The sequence below is a fragment of the Centrocercus urophasianus genome, unplaced genomic scaffold, assembly GCF_019232065.1.
Source record: "Centrocercus urophasianus isolate 14NV4802_14NV808 unplaced genomic scaffold, USGS_Curo_1.0 seq_54, whole genome shotgun sequence".
Taxonomy (NCBI): Eukaryota; Metazoa; Chordata; class Aves; order Galliformes; family Phasianidae; genus Centrocercus; species Centrocercus urophasianus.
In genome coordinates, this window is record NW_024885133.1 from 259,482 (window position 1) to 283,463 (window position 23,982).

The following is a 23,982-nucleotide window of genomic DNA, read 5'->3' on the forward strand; positions in this document are numbered from 1 at the left end:
TGCTCCGCGCGGCCGGCGGTTGCCGGGCGTTGGAAACCGACCGCAAAGCTAGCAGATTTCAAAGTGAAATTCCGGAGGAAATTTAAAGAGCATCCGGATCCGGAGAGAGACAGAGAAAGAAAGAGGAAGGGAGAAATAAATCACAACGTGGAGAGAATCTAAGGCAGCTGAAGAAAGGACGGGAGAGAAAAGAAGCTGACGCCCAGGCAGAGATGGGGTGAGACTGGCACTTTATTATTCTTGAATTGCATTTATTATTCATGGCAGCTGAGCTATTTTTAACGTAACTGCAAAAGAAATGGTTTTATATTGCTTTTTTTTTTTTTTTCCCCACACACCATGAGCTTTAAAGTTTAGACTTAGCTTTTCATTTTTTGTTATTAAAAAGTACATAATTGCAAGTCTCTGCAACTTCTATAGATGAACTCATGTGTAAGGGAAGCCTCTAGTGATACATTTGTTGTACAAAACCCAAAGTGTGAGCCTGGGTGGCTCTGGGCTGTGTTCACAAACTTTTCCAGAAGTTGGGAGTGAAGAGATTTTATTCAGCTGTGGTCACTTTGGCGCTCAGGAAAATGGATCCTGTTTGCATTTCTGAGTGGGTACACAGCTGATTGAAAACCTCTGCTCCAGTGTTCTGTAATGAAATAATGCTGTGTGGATGTGGCAGTGGGTTTTGGCATGGAAACAGGAGCTTAGCCTGGTATTTAATTTATGCCCTATTTATAAATCTCAGTCATGTAAGTTGAAGGACCTGACACACTGTTGGGAGTTTCTTGTGTATTAAACTCTTCGTGGCTGTTTGAAAGCGTACTGGATCCGTCTGATCAACCCCCTCCACTTGTGTGGGTTTGGCATTACAAGACAAATAAGTGAGATTCTTAGAGGCTTGTTTTCCCCTTGCTGATATTCCTCATAGACTGTGTAGATAAAACAGTCAAGCAGGCAGACACACCTTCAAGACACAGAACAGGTAGAGGCGAGGAATCAGAAGTGACAGCAGTGTGAAGCAGGCATAGAGCCTTTGAAGTTGGCAGGGTATGTGCTAATCCAGGTTAAAGTGGCCTTGTTTTCCTGTAACTTTTCCTGTGATGCACAAAGTTACGGTAAAACTTCTGGAAGTGCCAGGAAGGGCGTAGCAGACAGGCAGCTTGTGACAGCACAGTGTATTTCCCAGAGGTGGGAATGAACCCTGCTTGGAACAGCCACGGTTAACAGCAGTCGTTGTGACTTCAGACCACCAGCTCCCAGGGAAGAAGCTCTGAGCTCAGTCTGCTTGGATCTCCCTGTGTAACTGTAGCAGTGTACTAACAAAACTAAGCCAGAGATGACATTTCCACCCAAAACTCCGTATTTCCACTTATCTCCTGAGTAAAAAGGTCTTCTTACTTGTACGTTGATCACATGGGGATATTAAGTAGCTTTCAGCAGCAGTTCGATTCCTCTCAATACAAAAGATTAAAAGTGTACCACCTTCAAATGACGTTCTGGCTTGTTCTGTTGGCTTTAGTTAACTTATTTTTGAAGCAGGGATTCTGAGCTTTGTTCCTCCATATTTAATGTTTTTGGTAACATCACATTCTGGTTTCCACAGACAAACTGTCCTTGGACTCTTGTATTAACACATCAGCACTTCCTCTCTGAAGAATATAGTTGTAACTAACACTTGATTGAGAGGGAAGTGAATGTAGTCGGATCCAGCTGAGACTTCAATAGGCACTTACATTTCTCTGACTGCTAACTGCATAGAAGACAGAAGCACAAGTAGGTAAACTTCTAATCGGATCAGTGTAGTTTTCCCATTTGTCCCATTTATCAAAGAATTCACCTGCTCATGTGTAGTGCCACTGCACTGTGAGCAGCAGCTAGAGCTGCCCCTTGTGCTGGTTGTGCTCCTGGAGCTCTTGTGAGTATGGGTTGAAAATGGCAGCAGACCTCAAGGAGCTGAGGGAAAGCAGACGTGTGCCTGTCAGATGGGTCCTGTGGCTTGCAGTCAAGAAGCAGAGGTAGAATCCATTTTGGAGTTCATGTCTGTGTCCATTTCTTTGGTTCTCCTTATTACTGAACGTGTTTTTTTCTGGAATGTATGAAGAACTGTTCAGTTTCAGTCTAGCTCTGCTGCTTTCTAACTGTATTTGCTCTACAGACTTCCAGCAGTGCATCAAAAGAAAGAACTGCTGATGCTCAGTAGCAAAATAGTTGTCTGAGGAAAGTGAATGTGTAGGTTGTGTTACAGACACCCAGCTGCAGTGTTCAGCAACCAAGATGCTCTGTAAATAGAGACTGGTTTCTGAGAGAGGGTAAAGAAAATAACAAGGATAAGGATACGTATGCCTTTAAACGCCCTTGATCCCTGTTCTCTCTGCCTGACCTTGCGTGCTTGCTGCTGTTCCCAACAGGAGCATATTCAGCCAGGATTCCTTTGCTGCCCTTTATCTGCAGGCAGGCCAGGAGGCAGCTGCTTTTCATTCCTGTGCTAAACCCTGCTGGGTAATCTCTTGGGAGTTGGGGGAGGCCACAGGGAAAGCAGCCCACAGGCAGCTTCCAGCTAACGCTGCCGGAGCTTCACTGCTCAGCCTTCCCTGTGTGGCTGCCAGTAGAGAAGTCTGGTCTCTGCTGGTCCCACCTGGACTCCAGCAGCATCTAAGCATTTCGCCCAAGGTGACCTGATGCAGCAGTGGATGAAAGCAAGGCTGTAGCTAAGAGGGCCTGAAAACCTGCCTGGTGGTTGGAGCAAAGGGCTGTGAGCGAGCCTTCCCAAACTTTGTTACTACAGCTGTTCAGTGTCTACTGATCACGTCCTGCAGGCCAGTACCCAAATCCTAGCAGGCAGTATCCATGCACGCCCTGTGCACCCATTTGTGAGGAAGCAATAGCTTCCATAGGCTGTGGAGGTAGTGAGACCCAGTCCCTGACTTGGGAAAAGTTAGATTTTCAGAAAACAGGCAATGAGGAAGAAATGAGGTTTGATTCTGCAGTCCTGTGAGTCCACACTTCCTCAGAAAGCACTGACATGCAGTCGTCAGCTATTCAGGCTGCTGAGGGAAGATAAAAGGAAACAAAGATAGACAGCAGTGGAGAAGGAAACTGGTTCTCACATCCTCTCTATGCTCCAGTTCTGCCTTTTGAAATACCGTGTCCTGGTGGGCTGAAATGCATTCCCCCCCAGCCCCTCCCTCAAATTACCCAGCACCACACTGCACAGTGGGCTTTTTACATGAGAGTGCTGGCTCTGATCAGCAGGAGGCAGAGCCCTGACGCAGCCAGCACGGCCTCCCAGCTGACTCAGCGTGGTGCTGGGCCTGGCGCCAGAGCTGAGCCACGTATCTTTGGTGCTCACATGCTCTCACGTACCCCCATCTGCTCTGCACAAGCTGGACCCGTCCAGGAAAGTTGTCCTTGGAGAGAAAGAACTTTAGGAAAGATAGCAGTGAGAACTGCAAAGTTCCCACCACAGCAGCTGGGAAATCCTTACCCGATGCTGTCCATGGACCTTTATCGGATGACTTCTTTTCTGGGGACTTACATGGCTGTGCATTGAGCCCAGCCGCAGGGCACAGTGCAAAAATATGTTCCTAGGTCTCTGTGCTCCTGAAGGTGTCCCTCTGCTATCACACCCCAGAGCCGCTCCCTGCCCTTGTACCTGTGCACTGTTGTGCCCATCGTTCACAGAAACCAACGATTCTGCTGGTACTTTGTGGTTCCTCATATGGCATTTTTGTCTTGGTTTTTAGATGAAGGGGGGCTACGGACTGCCTGGATGCAGAGCAAGATATTTAAAATTATCACCTTCTCTGCATCCAAATGCAGAGACTTCTTTGTCTGACAAGTAAATGAATGTCCCTGCAAAGAGAAGCTGCAATGAGAGAGAGGGGGAACAGCACGTGAACCTGTAGAGGTGCCCTTGGCTGAACCCCATCCAGGAACACCAAGGCAAATGCAGTTAATGAGGACCAAGCTCAGCCTCCTCGGCACATCCCAGCTGCTGCTTTAAAGCAGCATCTGTTCGGGGAATGGTGACTCTAAAAGCTTTCCTTTCCAAAGCACATATAACAAGATTTCTTTCTGGTCATGCAGCAAAGGGGGCAGGTGGGCAGGAGGTAGTAAGTAATTTGGTTTACTAAATAGGCGTGTTTCGGGTGGGTAGACAGGATTGTGAGGCCAGAATTGCTAAGGAGAAAAAAATAAAAGATTCTCAGTAGGAAAAATCCCCCAGATTGCACAGGAAGAACGGAGAAAAACAAGGACACAAAGCATCAGCCAAATGCAGTGGTGCAGGCAGAAACACTTCCCCACGCCCTGTGTAGAAGCTACTGAGCAAAGACGTTGCTGGGTGCCATAAAAGATCTGAAGCAAAGAGTGTTTAAAGAAAAAAAAATAATAAAAGGGTTTATTCTTCTCCCTCTTTTCCTTTCAAAGAGGTCTGGCAGGAAGGCTGTATTTTAGCAGTTGCCCTTAGGGTTGGGAACCCACTGAGGAGAGCGAGCCTGTAACTGTCAAATGGGTTTTTCCTAAAGAGGTGGTATTTGCACTGGAAATACTCCCCAAAAGTAAATGCAGCAAAGCATCATTTCTCTGAGAAGACCGTGCTGTGTGAAGAACCCAACAGGCAGCTGAAAATGAGAAGACAGCACACAATGAAACACAGAAGCTGCCACAGTGCCTGAAATTCAGGCTCAGAGATAAATGTCTTGCTGAACGTTTCTTCCAAAGCCTGGCTGTCCCATCCTGCAACACAAACTATTCCTTAGAATGGAGGATGTTGCTTCATAGCATTTTACACTGGGTGTTGTGGCTGGAGGTGGCAGTGGGAACGTGCTCTGTTCCCAGCTCTGTCTATGCCTTCTGTGGTCTAAATGGAAAAATCACTTCGCTTTTTGATTTCTATTTGGTTATTAGATCCATCTGCTGGATTGGGAGTATTTATCTAGTGAGGATTAGAGAAAATGCTTTGTAAAATCCTTCCATTAAAGACATGTCAAGCAAAGGAATTGGTGGTGATTCCCCGCTGCAGGTGTAGATGTGTGTTGAGAGCTCTGTGTGATGGTCTGTGTGGTAGAGCTGGACAGACAAGCTCCCTGCTGTCAGGAGCTCTGCTTCAGCTTGGATGCTGTGCTGTGCTGTGGTGCCTGGGGAGGTGCTGCTCCACGTGGCACATGCACTGCAGTGCTCCCGGGGAACAGAGCTGGTGCCAGCCCCTGGTGCTGCCCCTGAACAGCTGTAGCTGCAGGCCCGTTTGGAGGGGCCTCCCTGGGAGGTGGCTTAAATCCTTTTCTGTTGCAGGGAAGATTCTCTGGCGCATTCTGTCTGCAGAAGCACTGGATTTCTTCAGAACATCTTACATAGGAGCAGGCTTGCAGGCCTATAAAGAGCCTGTATCCAGCCAGGACACTCGAGGACAGTCCGTAAATCTACTGACATATGTGTTCAGATTACACAGAATTGGAGAGCAGCACTGGTTTTAATCTCATCCAGGTTTTGGTACTTTTTCTGCTCAGCATACCCCACAGGTGAAACATGGCACTAGTGCAAGGGAGTGAACTGATGCCATCTGTACCTCTTTGACACATGCCATTGCTTGCAGGGTATTCTCCTCCAGGCTCTTGGCAGCTTAGTGATGTGTCCCAACATGGTGAGGCCCCTTGCTCAGTGCTGGCCAACTCAGTTCCTTTGGCTCTCTCAGTCCTTGCAACTCTACTGGGGCCATAAAATAAGAGGACAAACAATGATCTGCTCATTGCGATGGTGAAATAAGCAGCTATTCATTAAGAAATCAATTTGGACATTGTAGTAATGAGAATAGTATAAGAATCAAGGTAGAAATGAGACCAGCATGCATTTTTTGTATGCCGTCTTAATGACCACTGGGTCGAACTCCATTCGGTGAGCAAATCAGCTATGATTGATCCATCCCTTCTGCTCCCATGTCATCCCCAGACACCCAGTGACCTTCTTCCAGCTTCTCTAAGGAGAATCAACAAAAGGAGGTAGCTGAGTTTGTGCTCAGACAACATCCTGGAGCCAGGTGCTTTGGTGTTACAAAGAACAGCTGGATCAGTTGTTACAGGGACTCCTAGCCGGGAGCAGGAAAAGAAGAGGCAGCATTTAGGGATGTGTGGTGAACCTAGTTTAGACACTTAAAAGGGGAAAGAGAACTGTAGTGGGAAAAAGAACACGGCAGTTTGAATCCTAGGCACTTTCAGGACTATTTTTAAATGCTTTGTAGTGTTTTTGGAGACAAGGGGCCAGCAGCTTGGCCAGAAGCAAGCTGATCACAGGTGGGTGTTCTTCAGACAGTACCTCGCTCGTGCATCTCAGATACAGCTTTCAGCACCTGTGCTTTTCCAGCTCTGAACCTCCAGCAGGGATGCCAGTGCCCTGCAGTATTCCTTGCGCCCCCTCCTTGCAAACCCACTCAGCTGTGCCGAGCTGTGCCAAACCCTGCTGTGGTTCTGCTGAGAAACTTCAGAGAGGGTAAGGTAGAGCCATTCTCCCTGGTGCCTTGTTAGATGCGTACCCTCGATCTGCAGGCTGCACAGGCTCTGTTGTCAGGACCTTCCCACAGCTGCTCACCTCCCCTATTCCCACACCAGTGTAGTCTCAATTCCTTGCTTTTTATTCCCCTCTTGCAGTTACTGCTGCCTGCTATTTCTCTTGTGCTTCACCATTTAGACCCTAGGAGAGCTTTTGTTGTGTAATGTCTGCTTTAACCTTGTCAAACAAGTATGTGAGTTCTGAAAGGAAGGCTTCCACACTTCCATTGCATCCTGTGCAATACATTATTTTACTACCTAGATATATTCTGTATCATTTTGCTGGATTTACAAAACCGTCTTTTTTTCCCCCTCCACAAGAAAGGAGTGTGAACATCTCAGTGCTGTTCCCAAGCAGAGCACAAAGCTCTCCTCGATCATTACCTACAGAGCTTCAGGAACTGCTTCCTAGAAAGCATTGTTCACATGCCAGGCTGCTGCTGTACTCAGGTGGTTATGAGGAGGCAATAACATGCTGGTCTCATAATGCTATCTTAAAAATCCATTATGAGGGACTTGCAAATTGGCAGCAATTGTTCCTGTTTACGGTAAGCAAAGGGGAGATGTGAAACAGAATTTTGGGAGATTCTGCATATTTTAATTCTCTCAGAGGGAGATGGGTGCTGGAGTTCCCTCCTTGGCACCAAGTAGGCAGGTGAAGTCATAGACGTGCCCTGCTGCTGCTGCTGGCAGTTTGCTTTCTGTTGGAAGCAAAGCACATCTGGTGTATCTCTCAGCTTGCTGGTGAAGTCTGTGCGACTTTCACATTTGTAACTGAAAGGGAAAGACCTGTCAGAGACAGCATGAAGTCTTGTTGCTCTGGGGAAGACCATAAGGCAGGAACAAACATATGAGAAGTGTTGAGACAGCAGTGATCACAGAATGGCATGAAAGCAGAGCTCCCTTCCCACTGACACCAACAGTGGTGCAAATTTCAGCATACCTGGCGCACAGCTCCTTGTACCTGAGAGCAGGGAACGGGCATGCATGCCTCATCTGTGTTCTGGGTAAGCAAGCAGCCAAGTCAGCCTCGTGCAAGTGGAAAAAACGTAAGCAAACCACTGTGAAGGTTCTGATATTCTGATAGACATTCCAGTGGCATTTTATTTTCCGTTCCTGGTGTTAAGAGGGAAAGTAATACCCAGGTGCTACTACAGCACTGTTGCTGCAATCAGAGAAGGAAAATCTCCAGGAGGGTCTGGGAGCTCAGTCAGGGCACGTGGCAGGGGCCATCAGATCCATTGCTTGGTCTGAAACCCGCTGCAGTCAGCAGGATGGTTTCCATTGATTCCAGGAGCAGACGTTGCTGCTGAGCACAGGAATAACTGCTGTGCGTGTGAGGGGTGATCTCTGAGCAGGGCTTTCCATCATGGTGTCACTGCAGCCAGTGTCACGTGTGCATGACTGGAAACATTAGAGCCTTCCAGGCTCCTTCATGGCCCACTCCCAACAGCTGGCTCGTGCTGCCAGAGGGATTTGCTCCAGTTACACAGCTCACCCAATTATCTCCCATGACAGGGAAAGAAAACTTGCTCAGTGATGAGAGATCGTTACAAATTACAAGCACTGTGAGTTTGGGACAAACGAACCCCCTGAGTGCTGCCTGGTTGAACACTGTCTGTGTTCTGTGTGATAAATAACAGCTGACTTTTTCCATCGCTAGGAAATGAATCACTGTGGAGGCAAAACCAAAAAGGAGTCTCAATCCAGCTAGGAGACCTGAGAAGGAAGCTGCTGGAGGAGAGACGTATACTAACTCCACTGGCCTGTGGCCTGTCTTACACTTACTAACAAATGTCAACAACTAGGTAATGTCCTTCCTTTGTTCTTTCTGACACTGGCCCAGGACTTGGGGGCTAAGGCACAGAAATGTTCATTTTCCCCAGCTCTGTAAATTCTGTGTCTTGAAGGATAAGTCATGATCCATGTAAATTATAGTAACTGTTAGTGCAGCCCAGAGAATTTGAGTCTCATTTGAAAAAAAAGCTGTGGCTGAATTAAACCAGACAGAGGGAATGTACAGAAATATCTGGTTCAGACCCTTGCACAGGCTTCTTCTGAATAAGAGAGCTGAGTCAGGACTGTAACCAGTGGACAAAGCTGGAAAAAGGGAGGTCAAAGGGAGAATTTTATTTCCTTCCTAAGTTTTGTCGATGCATTCAGAAAGCACCAGGTACAGTCATCATCTTGTTCTCTTCATTGCAGCTGTGAGAACTTAAAATAGGCTGGAAATAAATTTCTGGATTTCGGGGACTTGCATGCCACAGGATTGTGGCTATGCTTTGTTTGCAGCTGTTTTATCCAGGCAAGAAGTCATGGGATACATCCAACCACATCAGGCTTCACTGAATTGAAGTGTGGAAATGGCCAGTGCCTTGGGTTTTAAACAAAGTAAAATGGAGACTGCAAGCCCTGATGCACCTGGTCTGTTGTGTCATGGAAACATTTCTTCCTGTCTCTTGAAATGCTCAGATTACATCCTGATGCCTGAGATTCAGTTCCTTAGTTCAGCTTAGATATTACTGGTTACAGAATCCAGGCACTACTTGCTTTCGTGCAGCAGCTGCACATTGTGTGGTGAAGTGCTTCCTTTAATTCATTCTTAAGTGACTTGCTTTTAATCCTGCAGCATGACCTCTCACTGCAGGATGTGCTTCCCAAGCATGAGTCAAGGGAGGAAGAGCTGTGCTGAGGGGAAGGCACTTGTGTTCACAGCCCAAACCCATCCTCCATCTATTCATCCATCCGCTTTCCCAGAGCTCCAGGTCAGAGATATCTTGTGAAGGGCAAGCAGCACAGCAGCCAGAGAATCATAGAGCAGGTGAAGTCACCATGAACTGTTTGCTCATGTGCCAAGGGATAGTGAAAGAAAACTTCAAATCTGGCTAAAAATAATATAACCACTAATTATTAGCTTAACTTTGCCACACCAGCTGTGTTGTGTGGGACCATCTGGTAGACAGAACACGAGATTGTGATGTCCTGTTTGTGTTTCTACCTGCAAGCTGAATGCTGATCCCTGGGTGAATGTGTGAGTAAGGCTTGCTAACCTTGGGGTGCTGTTGCTGCTATGACGAGGCTGTGGTCTTTAGAAATGTGTGAAGACAACGGAGCAGGACAGAGAAGATCTAGAGGAAGGTAAAAACTTCTGCCTATAGTTAAACACCCTTGGTAGCTTTGTTACTATGTCCATATGAGCTACTGTGCTTAGCTCCCACTGTCACATATCTCTAGATTGGAGGCAAATAGCAGAAGTGCCACTGGTGATGCATAACGCAATGCAAGTGCCAGAAAGTCAGTCCACTTCCCCCATTGCTCAGCTTCCCTTCTGCCCTTACAGCTCTGTTCATTTCTGTTGCAGGGAGCAGCCAATCTTCAGCACCAGAGCCCATGTTTTCCAAATTGACCCTGCTACCAAAAGAAACTGGATCCCCGCCAGCAAACACGCCTTGACTGTCTCCTATTTTTACGATGCCACGCGCAACGTGTACCGGATCATCAGTGTGGGGGGCACCAAGGTAGGGAGCATTTGCTGACAGCATCACAGCTGGAAAGCAAGTTTGTCTCCAACTGATGTCTGTTCTGGATGCTTTGTGTCACGTTGATTAGTTTCCAGCATGGGGCACTCTGGTGTCTTTACTACAAGGAATAGAAGATAAAGCACTGCCTCCATGCTTGAATGTACTCAGTATGGATGCTAGGCTCTGTGCTAATGAGAAGTGTGCTTTCTTCTCTCTCGCTCCTTGGCTCTTTCCTCTCTGAGCATGCAAAAGAGATCTTTTTAAGAGCCTTGATCCTGTGCTGAAACTGACCCATGTAGACAGAAGGAACAAACAGAGGTGCTGCAGTCTGTTCAGTCGCTACCCCCAAGACAAGGTTAATTCTCCCTAAACTGCTCTTGATAGAGATTTTTCTGACTTGTTTCTGAAGACCTCCAGTGGCAGAGATTCTTGCAATCTTCTCAAGCAGTTCATTGTGTTGCTACTCTAACCAACAGTGTTCTGTAATAGCTTGTGCTAAGTGCAGTTTCAGCCTTTTACTTCTTGTTTTTTTAATTCCTACTTGCCATGAAAGTGAAGAACATCAGAAAGTTGTTCAGTCCCCAGAGGCATTCTGCATCTTTTCTTTTCTTCTGGCAGTGGAGGCCCAATAAAGATTGTAACATTCAGGCTTTCTTATTTATTTTTTTCTTACAGTAGACAAAAAGATTCACACCTGTTTGTGTTTCACAGCTAGACTAGAAAGACTTTTGGTCCCCAGAATCCTGAATAGCTGTTTCATTAAAAGAGAGTTTCTACCCTGAGTTCCAAGAGCGCTCAGTGATTGTGGTGATCCCATACAAACCCTGGGGCAGCAGAACGGAGTTCTCTCTAACTCATTTTTGCCTCTCTCCACAGGCAATCATCAACAGCACCATCACCCCCAACATGACCTTCACAAAGACATCCCAGAAATTTGGACAGTGGGCAGATAGCCGAGCCAACACAGTATATGGACTGGGTTTTGCTTCAGAGCAGCACCTCTCCCAGGTAATGTGGCAGATGCTGGTAGAGACCTGATCCCAGTAAGAAAAATGTCCCTGAAACCCAGAAGGAGAGATCAGACTCAGGAGGAAAAAGAAACATTGGGGTCCTGATGTAGTGCTGTTCCCAGTGTGCTAAAACCTAATTCAAGATGCAAAGATATGAGGAAATGGTTTAAAGTAATCCTTGTAGAGCTTCTTGATTGTTACAAAATGAATTTGGACTTAGGGCTCCATGAGTATTTAGCTGCTCTCACAGTTCTGAGTGCTGGAATCATGGGCAGGTAGGGGCTATTTCCTCACTTTTATTATTTATTGAAGTAGAAAGCACATAAAATGAAATAACGAAGGGAGGAGTGACCCAGACATTGATTCTAATTTGTTCTACATTTCAGTTTAGCAGCAGAGTGACTTTTCTGCTTCCTTCCAGTTCGCAGAGAAGTTCCAGGAGGTGAAAGAAGCAGCACGTTTGGCAAGGGAGAAGTCCCAGGATAAAACAGAACTGACCAATCCTGCCCTGAGCATCACATCTCACCAGGTAATGCTTGGGGATGTGCAGGGATAAAGCTTACTGCAGAGCAGCGGCAGGGAAGATGGTCACTGTGCTGATCTTCTCTAGTAACTTTTGCTTCTGTCTTTTCTGCCCGCAAGCTTTCTTGATAGACACTGAGGTTGGAGGTTCTCTTTCTGATGACACCTGTGACCCTGATGTCACTCTGCTGAAGCACATGAAGTGGATAAAATGATTTCTGCTTAAGCGGAGTTCTTGGAAGGTTTACACTCCTCCCTCTTTGCCAGTTCAACGTTTGTCTTGATAAAACCATGCTGGAGGAGGTCTTGGGTTTTCTATCAGTGGTGATGGTAGTGGTTTTTGGCTTTATTTTCTTTAGAGTTACTGGCTCTCTGTGGACTCAGTGTGACAGTAATAGACAAGCAGCATGCAAGAATGCATGCTGCCTGGCTGAAGAAGATAGGAGAAAAGATAGGTGGCATTTCCAGCCATTTTTGTTCCCTTGCTGGGGCTGCAGAGGAGTTCCTCTCTCAAGTGTCTCTGGTAGCTGATGGTCTCAGAAAGACAAAGTGATTTCTTAGCACTGGTGACTGGGGAGTCCCTGCTATATTTCTTCCATTTCTGCTCTGCTTCCACTGTAGAAGAGAAGGAGCTGTGCTATCCCTGCAGAAATCACTACCTTCCACCTTGGGGAAATCTTCACTAAGAGATGCAAGCATGACAACCAGTCATTCAATTTCATTTTTCCCCAGACCAGAAAGCTGAAGCCCGTCACTTATCATTCTCACATTTGTCACACTTGCAATTGCTGCCTGTCCCTGTATAACTAAATCAATTCCAGCAGCAGGAGCGTGGAGAGGAGAGGATAAGCTGTGGAGATGTCTACGCATCTTTTTCTCACGTTGCAGCAGGTTGGCATTGATGGTGAAGTTGCCCTCCCAAGTAGTGCTCTCCAGGGGTGGCTATGCCACTGAGCTCCTGGCAGAAGGAGAGGAGCTGTGGGATGGAGGATGCTGCGTTCTCTGGGTTGAATACAGATGGAATGGCAGCAGGAGGAGGAGGGAGTGTGAACAGTACCTTGGCCTGCAGGGAAAAGAGGGGGAGGTAGAGGCAGTGGCTCTCAAGAGACTGGAAATGTCATGTGGAATGGAAAAATGGGCAAAACCCACCTGGATTTTGGCTCCCACTGTCTTAGTCCCATCTTAATATGTGGCACATGAGTAAGAGTTGAATAGAGCATTCGTAGCAGAACCAAGACAGATTCATGGTCAGCTGCAACTATGAGAGCTTCCCTGGCTGGGAGGCAAGCAGAGAGTGGAGAAACACTCTGCTGTTCTGTTTATATCAGGCTGAGTGCAACAGATGTCACAATAGGATGTGTCCATTTCCCATGCACAGCTACAGCAGAAGGTATGAGGTGATCAGAAGGTGATCTGGCACACATCTTGGAAGTGGCCTTAAGGCTCAGTTCATTCTTCGTACTTGACTCAGCAGTGCTAAAATGGCCTCAGTGTAAGCCCATGCTCACCCTTCCCATTCAGCATGCCTCATCTCACCACGGGAGAGCTCACACATAGGTATGCATGACCCCTGCCTGCAGCCATCTGGCAGCCAGCACTCAGCACATGCAGCGTTTGCTGCCGTGTGGGCATGCAGGCCTTGTCCTGCTTCCCCCAGCCTGTACACACATCATCTCCTACTACTGGTTTGCAGTCCCTGCGTTAATGCAGCTTCAAACATGAGCTTCATCCTTCAATAATTGATCGTTTTTCTGTTTGCAAGTGAGCAGAGAGCAGGCCTGTCTCCTGACATTAAATCAGGGTTCTCTGATTTTCTGCATTTGCACTAGCTAATTTAGGCTTCAGACTTAAGAGGAAATCCCAGGACAGCAGTTCTCTCCCATCCCCTAGTACCTTTTAGGTCAATCCCCATCTTGTTTTAGCATCTCCATCACAGAGTAACTGTGGGTACTGCGAGTAGCAAAACATTGTGGAGCATCTTCAACTGCTACCAGTTTCAGCTGAACTCACAGGAGCAACAGACCAGAACAAAAACTTCTGCACCTTGCCTGCCTCCGTTTCTCCACCTACAAAAAGAGCTTTGTGGGGCAAGATGAGGCAGGGTTGTATTTTGCAGGTCTTGCTTCTCGATTGCCCTCTGGAAGGCTTCTTGAAGCTGGTGTTCAATACATCTTGTGGCCCAGTCTGGCTCTATTTTTAGATGTCAGATGACTCTGAAGACAGGTGGCTGTCCTTATCACAGGCTTTTAAGGGCTACCTATCAACTCCAGTGGGCTCACCAGCCACCTGGTCTCGCAGCCCTCAACTAAGAATCCCAAAGTCTCATTACTCAGAGTCTTTTTATAGTTTGCCACGTCTGTGCCAAGTTTCTTTCCTGCTATGAAGGGAGACCATGAAGACAGGGTCTTCTGGAGAGAAGGATATAAAGGTTGCTTTGGATTTTGCATGTTCGTCGCTGCTCTGCTGTCAGTTTCCCTCAGGCTGGGAGCATGAATCCATCTCTTCTAGCTCTGATTTGCACAGGAACAGGGAGGTATTAGAGAAAGGGGTGTACTTTAGGAGTATGAGTCTTTTCTTCCACGCTTTGAAAAGTGAGTGACAGTAGCAGAGCTTCCCTCCCTTGAGCCCCACAGTTCCAGTGGTACATGGTGTCTTAATTCAGTGTACTGAAACGAGCTGCAACTGAACGCAGGTGGCATAGCTAGGTCTGTGTTCAGAGTGCATTAAGCCTTTGAACTGCTCTGAGAACCAGCAAGAAAGTCGTGTTAAGAATTCAGTAAAACCCTGAAACAGCCAGCTTGAGCAACTTGGCACATTGGGCACAGCCATGGGACTCAAATTACAGGCTGTAACATCACTGGCATTTGTCAAGGGAAAACTGAGGGCCAGAGAATCCAGTACCTCAAGTCAGGAGGGAGGAAGAGCTGTGTGGGCAAGCTGTGAGCCCACCTGTTCAGGGTGTCTGTGCACTGGGATCACTGCCCCAACATAGCATGGAGGCAGGGAAAGGGAAGACGTGAGAGCAGAGCATCTACTGGAAGAGCTGAGCAGGACAGATACCAGCTCCCCTGTCCAAGAGAAAGCCCTGTGTCTGTATGTTTCTGAAGTCATAATTACACCATGATTGATTCTGCTGAGCTATACGTGAGGGTCTTTGCCATGACTTGCCATGTAAATGTTGTGCACAGCACTATAGGAGCTGACATTGAAAGCTGGGGTCTCGCACACAAACACAGGAAATGAGAGCCAGCCCTGTGAACCCAGGTTGTGAATGAGTCTGCAGGAATCCGGTGGGCACAGTTTTTCTTTGCTGCCCTATGATAACCACCTCTTCCTCATCCCTCAGGTACTTCCCAGCCCCATCATCAGCTCAAATGGACCAGGAGAAGATAAACTATTCAGGAGCCAAAGTGCTGATGTTGAGATAAGCACAGAGAAGGAGCGTCTGAAGAAGATGCTTTCAGAAGGGTGAGGCTGCTATGAGTTCCTGGCTTCTAAATTCTCTGTTCTGGCAGGATTTGGAGCATGTTCTGTTCTCCTAGTGCTCATAGAGCTCCTAAGTAACCATGTGATCTCAGCTCAAACTGACAAGATTTGATGGGGGTCAAACTGCTGACCCCATAATACTTGTTTAGTTAGCCAAAGAATGCTCTAAGTTTGCTGTTGCCCAAACCTTCCACTGTAACAATTTCCTTTCTCCCCAGGTGAAAGTTTTTTTTTCAGTTCAGGGGTGAAATCTGTTATTCCTGCAGGATGGGAAGGAGAAGGCTTTGAGTCTGCAGCAGGGATGAGTTCACACCACTTATCTACAAATCAGTAGTTTGTGATACCAGAAGATGTTCACACTTTTCCAGCTGGCCTAAGGCTGCATTTGTGTTAATTCCCCTGATGATTCCAGCAAAGTCCCTGCTGCTTCTGCTCTTTGTTCAAAAGACTCTGGGCTGGATTCAACCCTGCGGCTCCTGCTGAGCTCCCAGCTGAACACTTAGAATATTTTTAAATTAAAAGCAAGTGTCCTTTGCTGCCTTCTCCCGAGTTGGGTGGTAGAGTTTTACTCAAAGCAAACTCAGATCCAACAGGGATTTAAAACTGGATTCACAATCCTACATTGCCAACCCCCCCCGACCATTAATGTCACTGTGTGGTTTCTGCAGTTTCAAGAAAACACACGTGACCTTGAAGTTGAATATTATCAGAGGATAAAGGAAAGAAAGCAGATTCAAGGATTGGAGGATACATTTAAATTTGAGAAGTGAGACAAAAAGCAAATAAAAAGCTGTGCAGGGTAGAGAGCTGCCCAGCATCTCCAGGAGCATGATTTCAGTGCACATTTGCAATATGAGGGAACGAAACCTTCTGTGATAATAAGACTCTCATGCTGTCCTGCATGCTTCCCTATTCTTTTACACAGCTCCGTGAGTGAGGTCCAGTGGGAAGCTGAATTCTTTAGCCTTCAGGACAACAACAGCAAACTTGTGGCTGCTCTCCATGAAGCCAATGCCAGTGTGGACCAGTGGAAGAAGCAGCTGGCTGCGTATCAAGAGGAGACGGAAACACTGCGGCAGCGGGTGAGCAGAGAAGGGCCCTTGTAGGACAGGTCAGAGGAAACCCTATTCCAGAGCCAGATGGTGCCCTTGACCCCGTTCTCCCATCAGTTTTCATGGGTGTCGAATTCAGGATGCTGTGTGAGTCTGGCAGGGAAGATGTGTCAAGGAATAAGGTCACGCAACCAGGGGCCTCTCACAAGAGCTCCTTTATTCTGCAGAGCAAGCTGGGAGTGTGCTGAGTCCTTGTAGATAAAGGGAGGAAACCAGAACACTAAGTTAGAATACTGGCTTCCCTTCATATTTCTCCAAGGTAGTTCCTAGCTGCCAGCTCTGCTGAGTAAGGCCTGTTTTCCTCCAGAGCTGCGCATCAGGACAGCCTTTTGGCTGCTGGCACGAAGGATGAACATTGCTCTATCTGCTATAATTAGCTGGAATCTAAGCTGTAACATCATGAAACGGGGGTTGCACAGTACAAACAAGCACTTGTTCAGTTGGAATAATAGCATCTTTTGACCTATGTAATGTCAGAGAGGTCGCAGATCAACTGAGGAGGCCTGTGTGCAACTGGGCAGAGGAGTGACAGTCACATGGCTGGGTTTCTTGGAAGAGAGGAACTGCAGTGTATTCAAGAAAGCATGTTAGGACAGTTGGAATTGCTCTGGAAAAGGACTCTGGAGCCCTGGAGAAGGAAGCATAAAAGCATTTCACTTCTAGTGCATTCAAAAGACAGCAGGGTTTTATAGCAATTAACAGCTGTTCCCACTTGATGGCTGTTGTGTGGCCAGTCTGTGCAGTAAACAACCATCCCTCAGGATTCACTGTGCCTATTCCTAACTCTCAGCAGAGGAGTCAGACAGTAAAAGAGTTGTTCAGAGCAAATTTTCTCTTCTGCAACAGGAGCCTGCCTTAAGTATAACTGAGATCTTGGCTGTGCCTACACATATGTGCATTTTTCAGGGCTGGCTGGCATGAGCTTCCATTTCCTTGCCATCGCTCTGTGAATTCTCAGCTGTTTGGTGGCTGTTCTCATAGCCAGGAGACAGGAGTTAGGCTTTCATGAGTGAGGGGCAGCCAGTGGGGACTTTGTAGAATCACAGAATAAACAAACTCATTGGAACATCCAGACAGTTGTCTCCAAACCAGGACGTTGTGGGACCAGAGCTGGTTGATTCTGGCTGTAACTATGTGAGCCTCACAGCTCGTGGCCACGGTTACATGAATCCTAGTGCAGGCTGCCCTTGTTTGTGGGAGTGTTTGGATTCAAGTGTGTCCATGTGAGAGTACTCAGTGCTGGAGCTGCACTTGCAAAGCTCAGCACAGGCCCTTTGAGAGCTCAGCCCTCATCAGCAGCTGCTGCAGACTTTCTGACTAGCCTTTAAAAATGAATCTTGTCATGAATAATTTAAGCCACTGGGCTGAATTTTTTGGGAATGGGAAGCACATTTGGACAAACCCTTCCTGCTGGCTCTGCTGTGACTGAACTGCAATAACTCCCTTGCCCACAGCAGTATCAATCTGGGGCTGTAAATGGTGCTGGATCTGGCCATTGCTATGAACTATGAGCTCGTGTGCTTGATGTCAGCCAGTCAGAATTTACTGTAAGTGCAAGACTGAAGGAGAAAGCAGAGATGGAGACTCTAAACAGGATTTTGCTGCAGTGTGTGTTTGTGTATGATCTATGCAGAGCAGAAGAAGGGACATTTTTTTCCAGTAGCCACAGGATTTGAGCTGTTACCCTGTTGCAAGCTCAGTTGTGTTTGCAAGAGATCCAGAACATGAGAGAAAATGCCTGTTAGTAATAAGATGTGGGGACATTCCTGTGTCTCTAAGCATAACTCCCTTCCTTCTGTGTAGGTAGCAGAACTGGAGTCACAGGGGGCTCATGACTCCTCCAGTGAGAACAACAAGGAAGAGCTGAGCCAAACCCTGGAAGAACTGGAACTGCTGATCAAGGCTAAAGATGAGGTAATATCCCCATGAAGCAGAGATCTGAATTCTGCTGAATCTGGGTGGCCTGTCAATCACCAACACCCTGTCTGTTATTCATAGCTTCTCTGAGATCAGATACCTCATGCTGTTGCACATGATGCTATGCAAGCCAGGAGCCTTCATAAGCCAGCACAGGACAGGGGCTTAGAGAGGGGCAATAGGTGCAATGAAATGGAAATTTGAAAAAGAGCATTAAGGAAGCCAAACTTTTGAGCTGCGTATGGTTATATGATCTTTGCAGCAGGGGAAAGAGCTTTTGTTGAGATCTGTGGTGGGAGCTGGCCCTCCTGGGACAAAGGTGGATCTGGTGTGATGCTCTTCCCCCTTGTGTTTTAGGAGATTCAGATGCTGAAAAGCCAAAAATGCGGCCGATGGGAAGCAGAGGGCGAGCGTGAGGAGACACTACAGAAGCTCCAGGTAATGATGGCAGGTCTGGGACACCTCTGCACTTGGAGGAGAGAGACCATTTTTCCTTTGAGCTTAAGAGTAAATGTCAGCGCTGCCAAACTGAACGCTGCCTCTTGGTGATGGGGACTGGTCCTTGTCTCTGCCTTCCTCCACCCAATTTGTGTCCCTCAGAGATTAGACAGGATGCCATCAGCGGGCAGTGGCAAACCCAACCTGCACATACTCTCCTCTACCCCTTGCTGTAGACCTGGCGTGGGACACAAGTGGGATGGTAGCATCCTGTGACCTGGCCATCTCTCTGAAGTCTTGCTCAGCCTGCTGGATGGCCAGCAATGGCTGAGGGAAAAGAGCTATGGCTCAATCTGGCTGGCAGGAGGGATGCAAGCTGCTCTGCACCTCAGGGCAGGGACACAGATGGAAGCACGATCTGTGCAGTCTCTGGGGGCACTGCCTGCGTTTGCTTATCTGAGTAATTGAAGAAGGAGGGGATCTGTCACAGGGCTCAGTCCTGTACCCAGACACTGCTTTTCATGCCAGGATAGTATTTCTAAATATCAAATGCCATCAGTCTTGAAGATCAGTTTGTGAGAAATCCACATCACTCACACCAGTTCAAACCTCATGCAGATGGCTGGGTCAGGGGACACACGTTCATATGGATTTGCATGCTGGCATGCTGTGGCTTAATGTAGGCAGGGCCCCTGTGAGAGAGCTGATGCGGACCTGCGATGTCTGGGTGTGGGCAGCTTTGTGCTGGGGTGCTGATGGAACTGTTTGGTGGAGATAAGTGTGGAGATCTGTGAGCAGCACCTATCGGTGCTGGGGCAGCCACCTCACTGCAGCTGTGTCCTTTGGCAGGAGCTGGAGGCACGCAATGCAGAGCTGGAGCGCCGCCTTCACCTGGCCGAGCAGACACTGGCAGAGACCCTGTCTGAGAGGGAGAAGATCCAGAATGAGGTCACCAAGGTGGCAGAGATAATGGACGTGAAGATTTTTGAGCTCAGTGAGATCCGGCAAGGACTGGCTAAGCTGGTGGAGAGCAACTGAGCAGCAGCAAGCTCAGAGGAGACACCTCCGGAGGAGGGGAGCCTGACCTGGGACTGGTTGCTGACAGCAAATTTGATCACAGAACAGCCTTGAGGTCTGTTTGGGCAGGATATGCCAACATACCAGCAGCTGCCTGGACAGTGTGGTGACCAGCTGCAGCCACTTACTGCCCACTGAACAACGAGCTGGAGAGCAGAGAGGCCCTGAGCTCCTGTATCCTCCACAGGAAGCATCAACAAGTCACAGCCAGGCCTCTCTGGACCCTGTCCTGGCTGTGGCACAGTCCAGAGACAGCAGCTGTCCCTCTGCTGCCTTCCCAGCCTCCCTGCTGCCACAGTGTCTCCATTTTTACAGTTTTCTAGGGGAAGGGGCTGAGCAGCCTTTGCATTTTTTTCAGTAGTTTTTTAGGGAACCACTTGCCTTTTGCGAAATAAGCTGCTTATTTCCCAACTTAGGGAGGGAAAAGAAGTATCAGCACTTTGAGGACATCACTAGCTCCTTTTCCAGCCTAACTACATGGTGTCTTTCTAACAGGATGCAACAACACTGGTTGCTGTCAGGAGCTTTCAGAGGTAGCAGAGTCCCCAGTGCAGAGCAGGGTACTTGTCTGTCCAAGTGCTGTTCAGTTCCAGCCTCCAGAGGAAAAAGAACTGCAGAAAAAGCTCTTATTAGTTGAACGCAGTGGGATTTAATGAATTCTTAAAACTTCTTTAAGCTGAGAGCAAAGGCCTGGTTGGGAAAGGAGCATTTGAGAAATGGGACGTGCCCGAGGGGATGGCCAACCAACTGCTAGATTGGCATCTCTCCTGGCCTCTGAGGGCTGTAGTTAATTGAAATTAAATGGAGCAAATCACAGTTGCTCTTGTTTGGGTTTTTTTTCCCCTCTCTTTTATATAGGGAAACAGTCCACAGAGATGTCCTGCTCTGTGTCAGATGAGCAGTGTTCCTTTTGAAGGGTACAGGTCCCAGCTTGCCATGCTTATCCAGATTCAATGAGAACAGGAGGCATTTGGAGCATGCTGGGACCAGTGCCCTGCAGGGCCTGTGGGAAGTCTGTGGGTTACAGTAGATGTTGTGTAGTTGTAAGAATCGAGCAAGGCCTGAGGGAGACACTGCAGAAACCTGGAAAGTCGTGTCTCCCTCATGGTGTCCTGTGAGTCCCCGTAGTTACTTAGGAGCATGCATAGCCCTGTGCTGAATGACAAAGCAGTGTCTGTGTAGAAGTAGATAGTAACCTTACAGGAGTGCTGATTTGGACTTTGTGGTTGTTTTTTGCCCTCTTTGCTGCTATAGATTAGGCAAAGACAGCAGTAATCCTGGGAATGTTTCCCAGGTCTGCAGAAACTGTAATTACTTAGCAAGCACCGGCTGCCATGCAATGCCTTCTCTGCATCCAGACAATCCTGGGCAGACCAGCATCAAGGCAGTGCAGTTCCTCAGGGCCTCCCTCTCCTTTCACTCACCTGGTGACCAAGAGAGGAACCCACATCTTCTGCCTGCAAGTTGGGACAGGACTAGGTCTGGCACCTTGGGAATCTGCTGGAGTGGAGAATTGCTGGTGACTCTGTGCTGGATTGTGTCTAGGCAGAGCCCATCCCTTGCACGGGGGTGATGAGGAAACACTGAAATTTCCAGACCTGTGTAGCCAGGGAGGGGCATTTCTGTTTGGAGGTTTTCAGGTTAGTTTTCTTCTTGTTGTTGTTTTTTTTCTCTCTCTCTCTTTTTTTTTTCTTTTTTTTTTTTAATTATTATTCTGTTGTTTTTGTTGCTATTAGTTTCTATTTTATTTTGTTTTGCATGAGGTGTTCTCACAGCTGCATAGGGGTGGAGCTATTGTAGTAATATTTGTTTCAGGGTATTTAAGAAGGGAAGAAAGTAAGCAGGCTGGCAAAGCTTTCTGGGGACTTGTGTACACAACCCATGCCAGTGTTCACATTTTATCCCAGCAGGAGCAGCCTTCTTTGAAATAGAGATCAGCTCCAAGAAAGGTGTGTTTCGTCTGCATCTGTTACTGTAATGCGGGGTGATGGAGGTGGGGCTTGGAGTATGAAAGAAAAAGTAAGCAAAAGTTTACATTCTGGTTGTCTCTGCTCTCTCACACTTCTTTTCCATGGCTGTGACCCACAAGGTAGAGCTGAATACAGATTCTTGCATTTGGCTGGTGACCATTTCATAGTTCTGCCTGTGCTCTGCATCTGTGGCTCCGTTGTCCTGCTCATTGATCAGGGCTGACCTGGCCAGCACCACACCTGGGTGAGTCAGCTCTGCTCAGGGAGGCTGCTCCCAAGAGCCAAGGGGGAGGACAGAGAGTCAAGCTGCTGCATGACTGAGTGGGAGAGAGGCAGATGCAGCTGCAGCACGGTGCTTCAGAGAGTACCTGCTGTCTGCTGCTTTCCCCCAGGACCTGCCTTGACCAGGGTCAGGCAGCAGTGCAGGGTGAGAACTGGCTCTTAGGTTATTAAGTCTCTTCTAGTCCTATACGTATTTCATGCCCTCAAGCTGAAGGCTGCCATACTCAGTGCTGTCTGCCTCTTGAAACTTGGAGCTGCCCAGCTGCCAGCTCCATGACAGGATGCAGGACGTGCATCCCTGCACACAGCATACCTTGAGGCCAGCAGTACTCTGCATGCATTTGCTGTGCCCTGCTTTTTCTTGTAGTCACATTCTCTGTGCTTCCTTGCACTTCCATTGTCAAGAACCAGGAACAGAGGTCATTTTACTTTAGACACTTCCCCACGGGTACTAGATGCAATTCTCTTCCTTGCCAGAATAATCTGAATAGTGGCTTTTTTATGAGATCTGTCCTGTGCTCAGCATTTGTTAAAAGTCTTTTACAGAGGCATTGCAGGGCAGTGTGATGGATGGTTCTGGGAGGCACTTTCCTTTGCAGTCTTCCCTCTTCTAAACTAATGAAAACCCATTCATCACCATCTATTTCCACAAATGCCCTAAATCTGCAGTTAGCGATGAGGCAGGTCTACTGGAGATAAAATAGCAGCAAAGCACTAATTCTATCTGCCCCATTCTAATGAGTGTTTAAAAAGGAGTCCCATAGTGTTCCAGAACAACAGCCCTCTAACGTGTCCCCACCGTGCCCTTTCCAGCCCTCATTCGTTCCCCATTTATGCTTCTCTTGCTTCAAAAGAAGAGAATCTTGTGTTACAAAAGCCAGTTTTGAATGGCAAGACTGCAGTTTGTTTGCTTCTGTCTCACAGTAACAATTACTGTCAGGAACTAAATAACAGTTGCTTCCTTGCTGGAGGAAAAATGCTACTGATTGCAGGTACCTTGAGAGACCTAATTCTTTTAGCAAATGAGGTTCTTAATTATTTATGGAAAACCTAGGCAGAACATTAATGAAGAGAACATGGGGAAAATGGTTCACATGAGACGAAGATGCAAACAAAAAATGTTGCAGCCATACTCTTCTGGCACAAGGTTCTGAGGAGTACAGCAGTGAGTCTGATCTGCTCTGAATGTGGACCTGAGACAAGGCCCTTCTGGCCAGCTCTGCAAGAGGAAATGGAGCTTTGCTATTACAGGACGTGCCAATAATAGAGCCTCAGAAAAAGGATGTCTAATGCAAACTCCATCTGACAGATGCAGGCCTCCCAGGCTGAATGGGAGTGCAAGTTCAGTGCAGGGCAAGAGCAGGCCTGGCAGTCAGGATGCCAGACCACCACCAGCTCTCTCTGCAACCTCCCTTGTCTTTCCAGGCTTTCATTCCTCCTCCATAAAGTAAGTCCTTCCCACAGGGCTGTTGGACCTCAATTACTGGCATCTACAAGGTGCCTGAAAAGCCAAGGGAAGGAAAGGCCAGCGCAGGGTGGGCTGGTTAATACCTAAGTCTGGGAGTGATTATGAAGGAGGTAAGATCGTTCCAAAATAATGCCATACAGCCCCCTTGATGATGTGTGATGTGGCTTTAGGTAATCTCATAGCAAAGCTCTTAACATACTGACTTCCATACCTGTATTTTTCTAAGAGCACACTGAAGCAAATTCTTGCTGGAGGGGAAGCAGCTGGGCACTCTGCTTAAATTGCCAAAGGATCAGACATGGGGGAGTTGGTGATCAAATAGCACCAAAATAGGTGAGCTAACCCTTTTGAGCTCCCTGCATCTGGGCTGGGATACAGAAATCAGATGGTCTGTTACTTGGAGGGGAGGTTATTTTTAGTTCAGAGATTCTCTGTTTACACTTGACAGCACAGGCAAGCATCCTCTGCGAGTGCAGCCCCCACCCCTGCCACATGCAGGCACTGGAAGACAATTTGTGTGCACCAGAGAAGGCACGGCAATTAAATGTGTGTTTTGGAAGATGTCCATGAGCACATAATAAAGCCCCAAACTCTAGTGAGCTTCACAGTCTCCTTTCCCAGAGTAATTTATAATTATTATCGTTAT

At 47.5% G+C, this 23,982-nt stretch overlaps 1 protein-coding gene across 3 annotated transcripts; it reads left to right on the top strand.

The window, feature by feature from the left end:
• HOMER3 (homer scaffold protein 3) lies at positions 1 to 23,935 on the top strand. Of its 3 annotated transcripts, XM_042835720.1 has the most exons (10): positions 1 to 217; positions 8,197 to 8,341; positions 9,895 to 10,051; positions 10,931 to 11,062; positions 11,486 to 11,593; positions 14,933 to 15,054; positions 15,998 to 16,154; positions 17,988 to 18,098; positions 18,459 to 18,539; positions 19,389 to 23,935. In XM_042835720.1, exons 2-10 carry the CDS (start codon positions 8,328 to 8,330, stop codon positions 19,575 to 19,577), a joined length of 1,071 nt encoding a protein of 356 aa, XP_042691654.1. In that variant the 5' UTR covers positions 1 to 217; positions 8,197 to 8,327; the 3' UTR covers positions 19,578 to 23,935. The 3 variants fall into 3 exon arrangements, with proteins under 3 accessions (XP_042691654.1, XP_042691655.1, XP_042691653.1); XM_042835721.1 differs by lacking the exon at positions 8,197 to 8,341 and having other exon boundaries at positions 2 to 217; XM_042835719.1 differs by lacking the exons at positions 1 to 217; positions 8,197 to 8,341 and adding an exon at positions 8,353 to 9,671.
• The last annotated feature ends 47 nt before the right edge of the window (positions 23,936 to 23,982 follow it).

What these genes read in the sequence shown, in the direction of transcription:
- HOMER3 (XM_042835719.1), top strand. Translation starts at nt 9,604, where the DNA reads ATGACGAGGCTGTGGTCTTTAGAAATGTGTGAAGACAACGGAGCAGGA. An exon ending in TGAGCATCACATCTCACCAG is followed by an intron (nt 11,594 to 14,932) that starts GTAATGCTTGGG and finishes CTCATCCCTCAG; the next exon opens with GTACTTCCCAGCCCCATCAT. An exon ending in TGATCAAGGCTAAAGATGAG is followed by an intron (nt 18,099 to 18,458) that starts GTAATATCCCCA and finishes CTTGTGTTTTAG; the next exon opens with GAGATTCAGATGCTGAAAAG.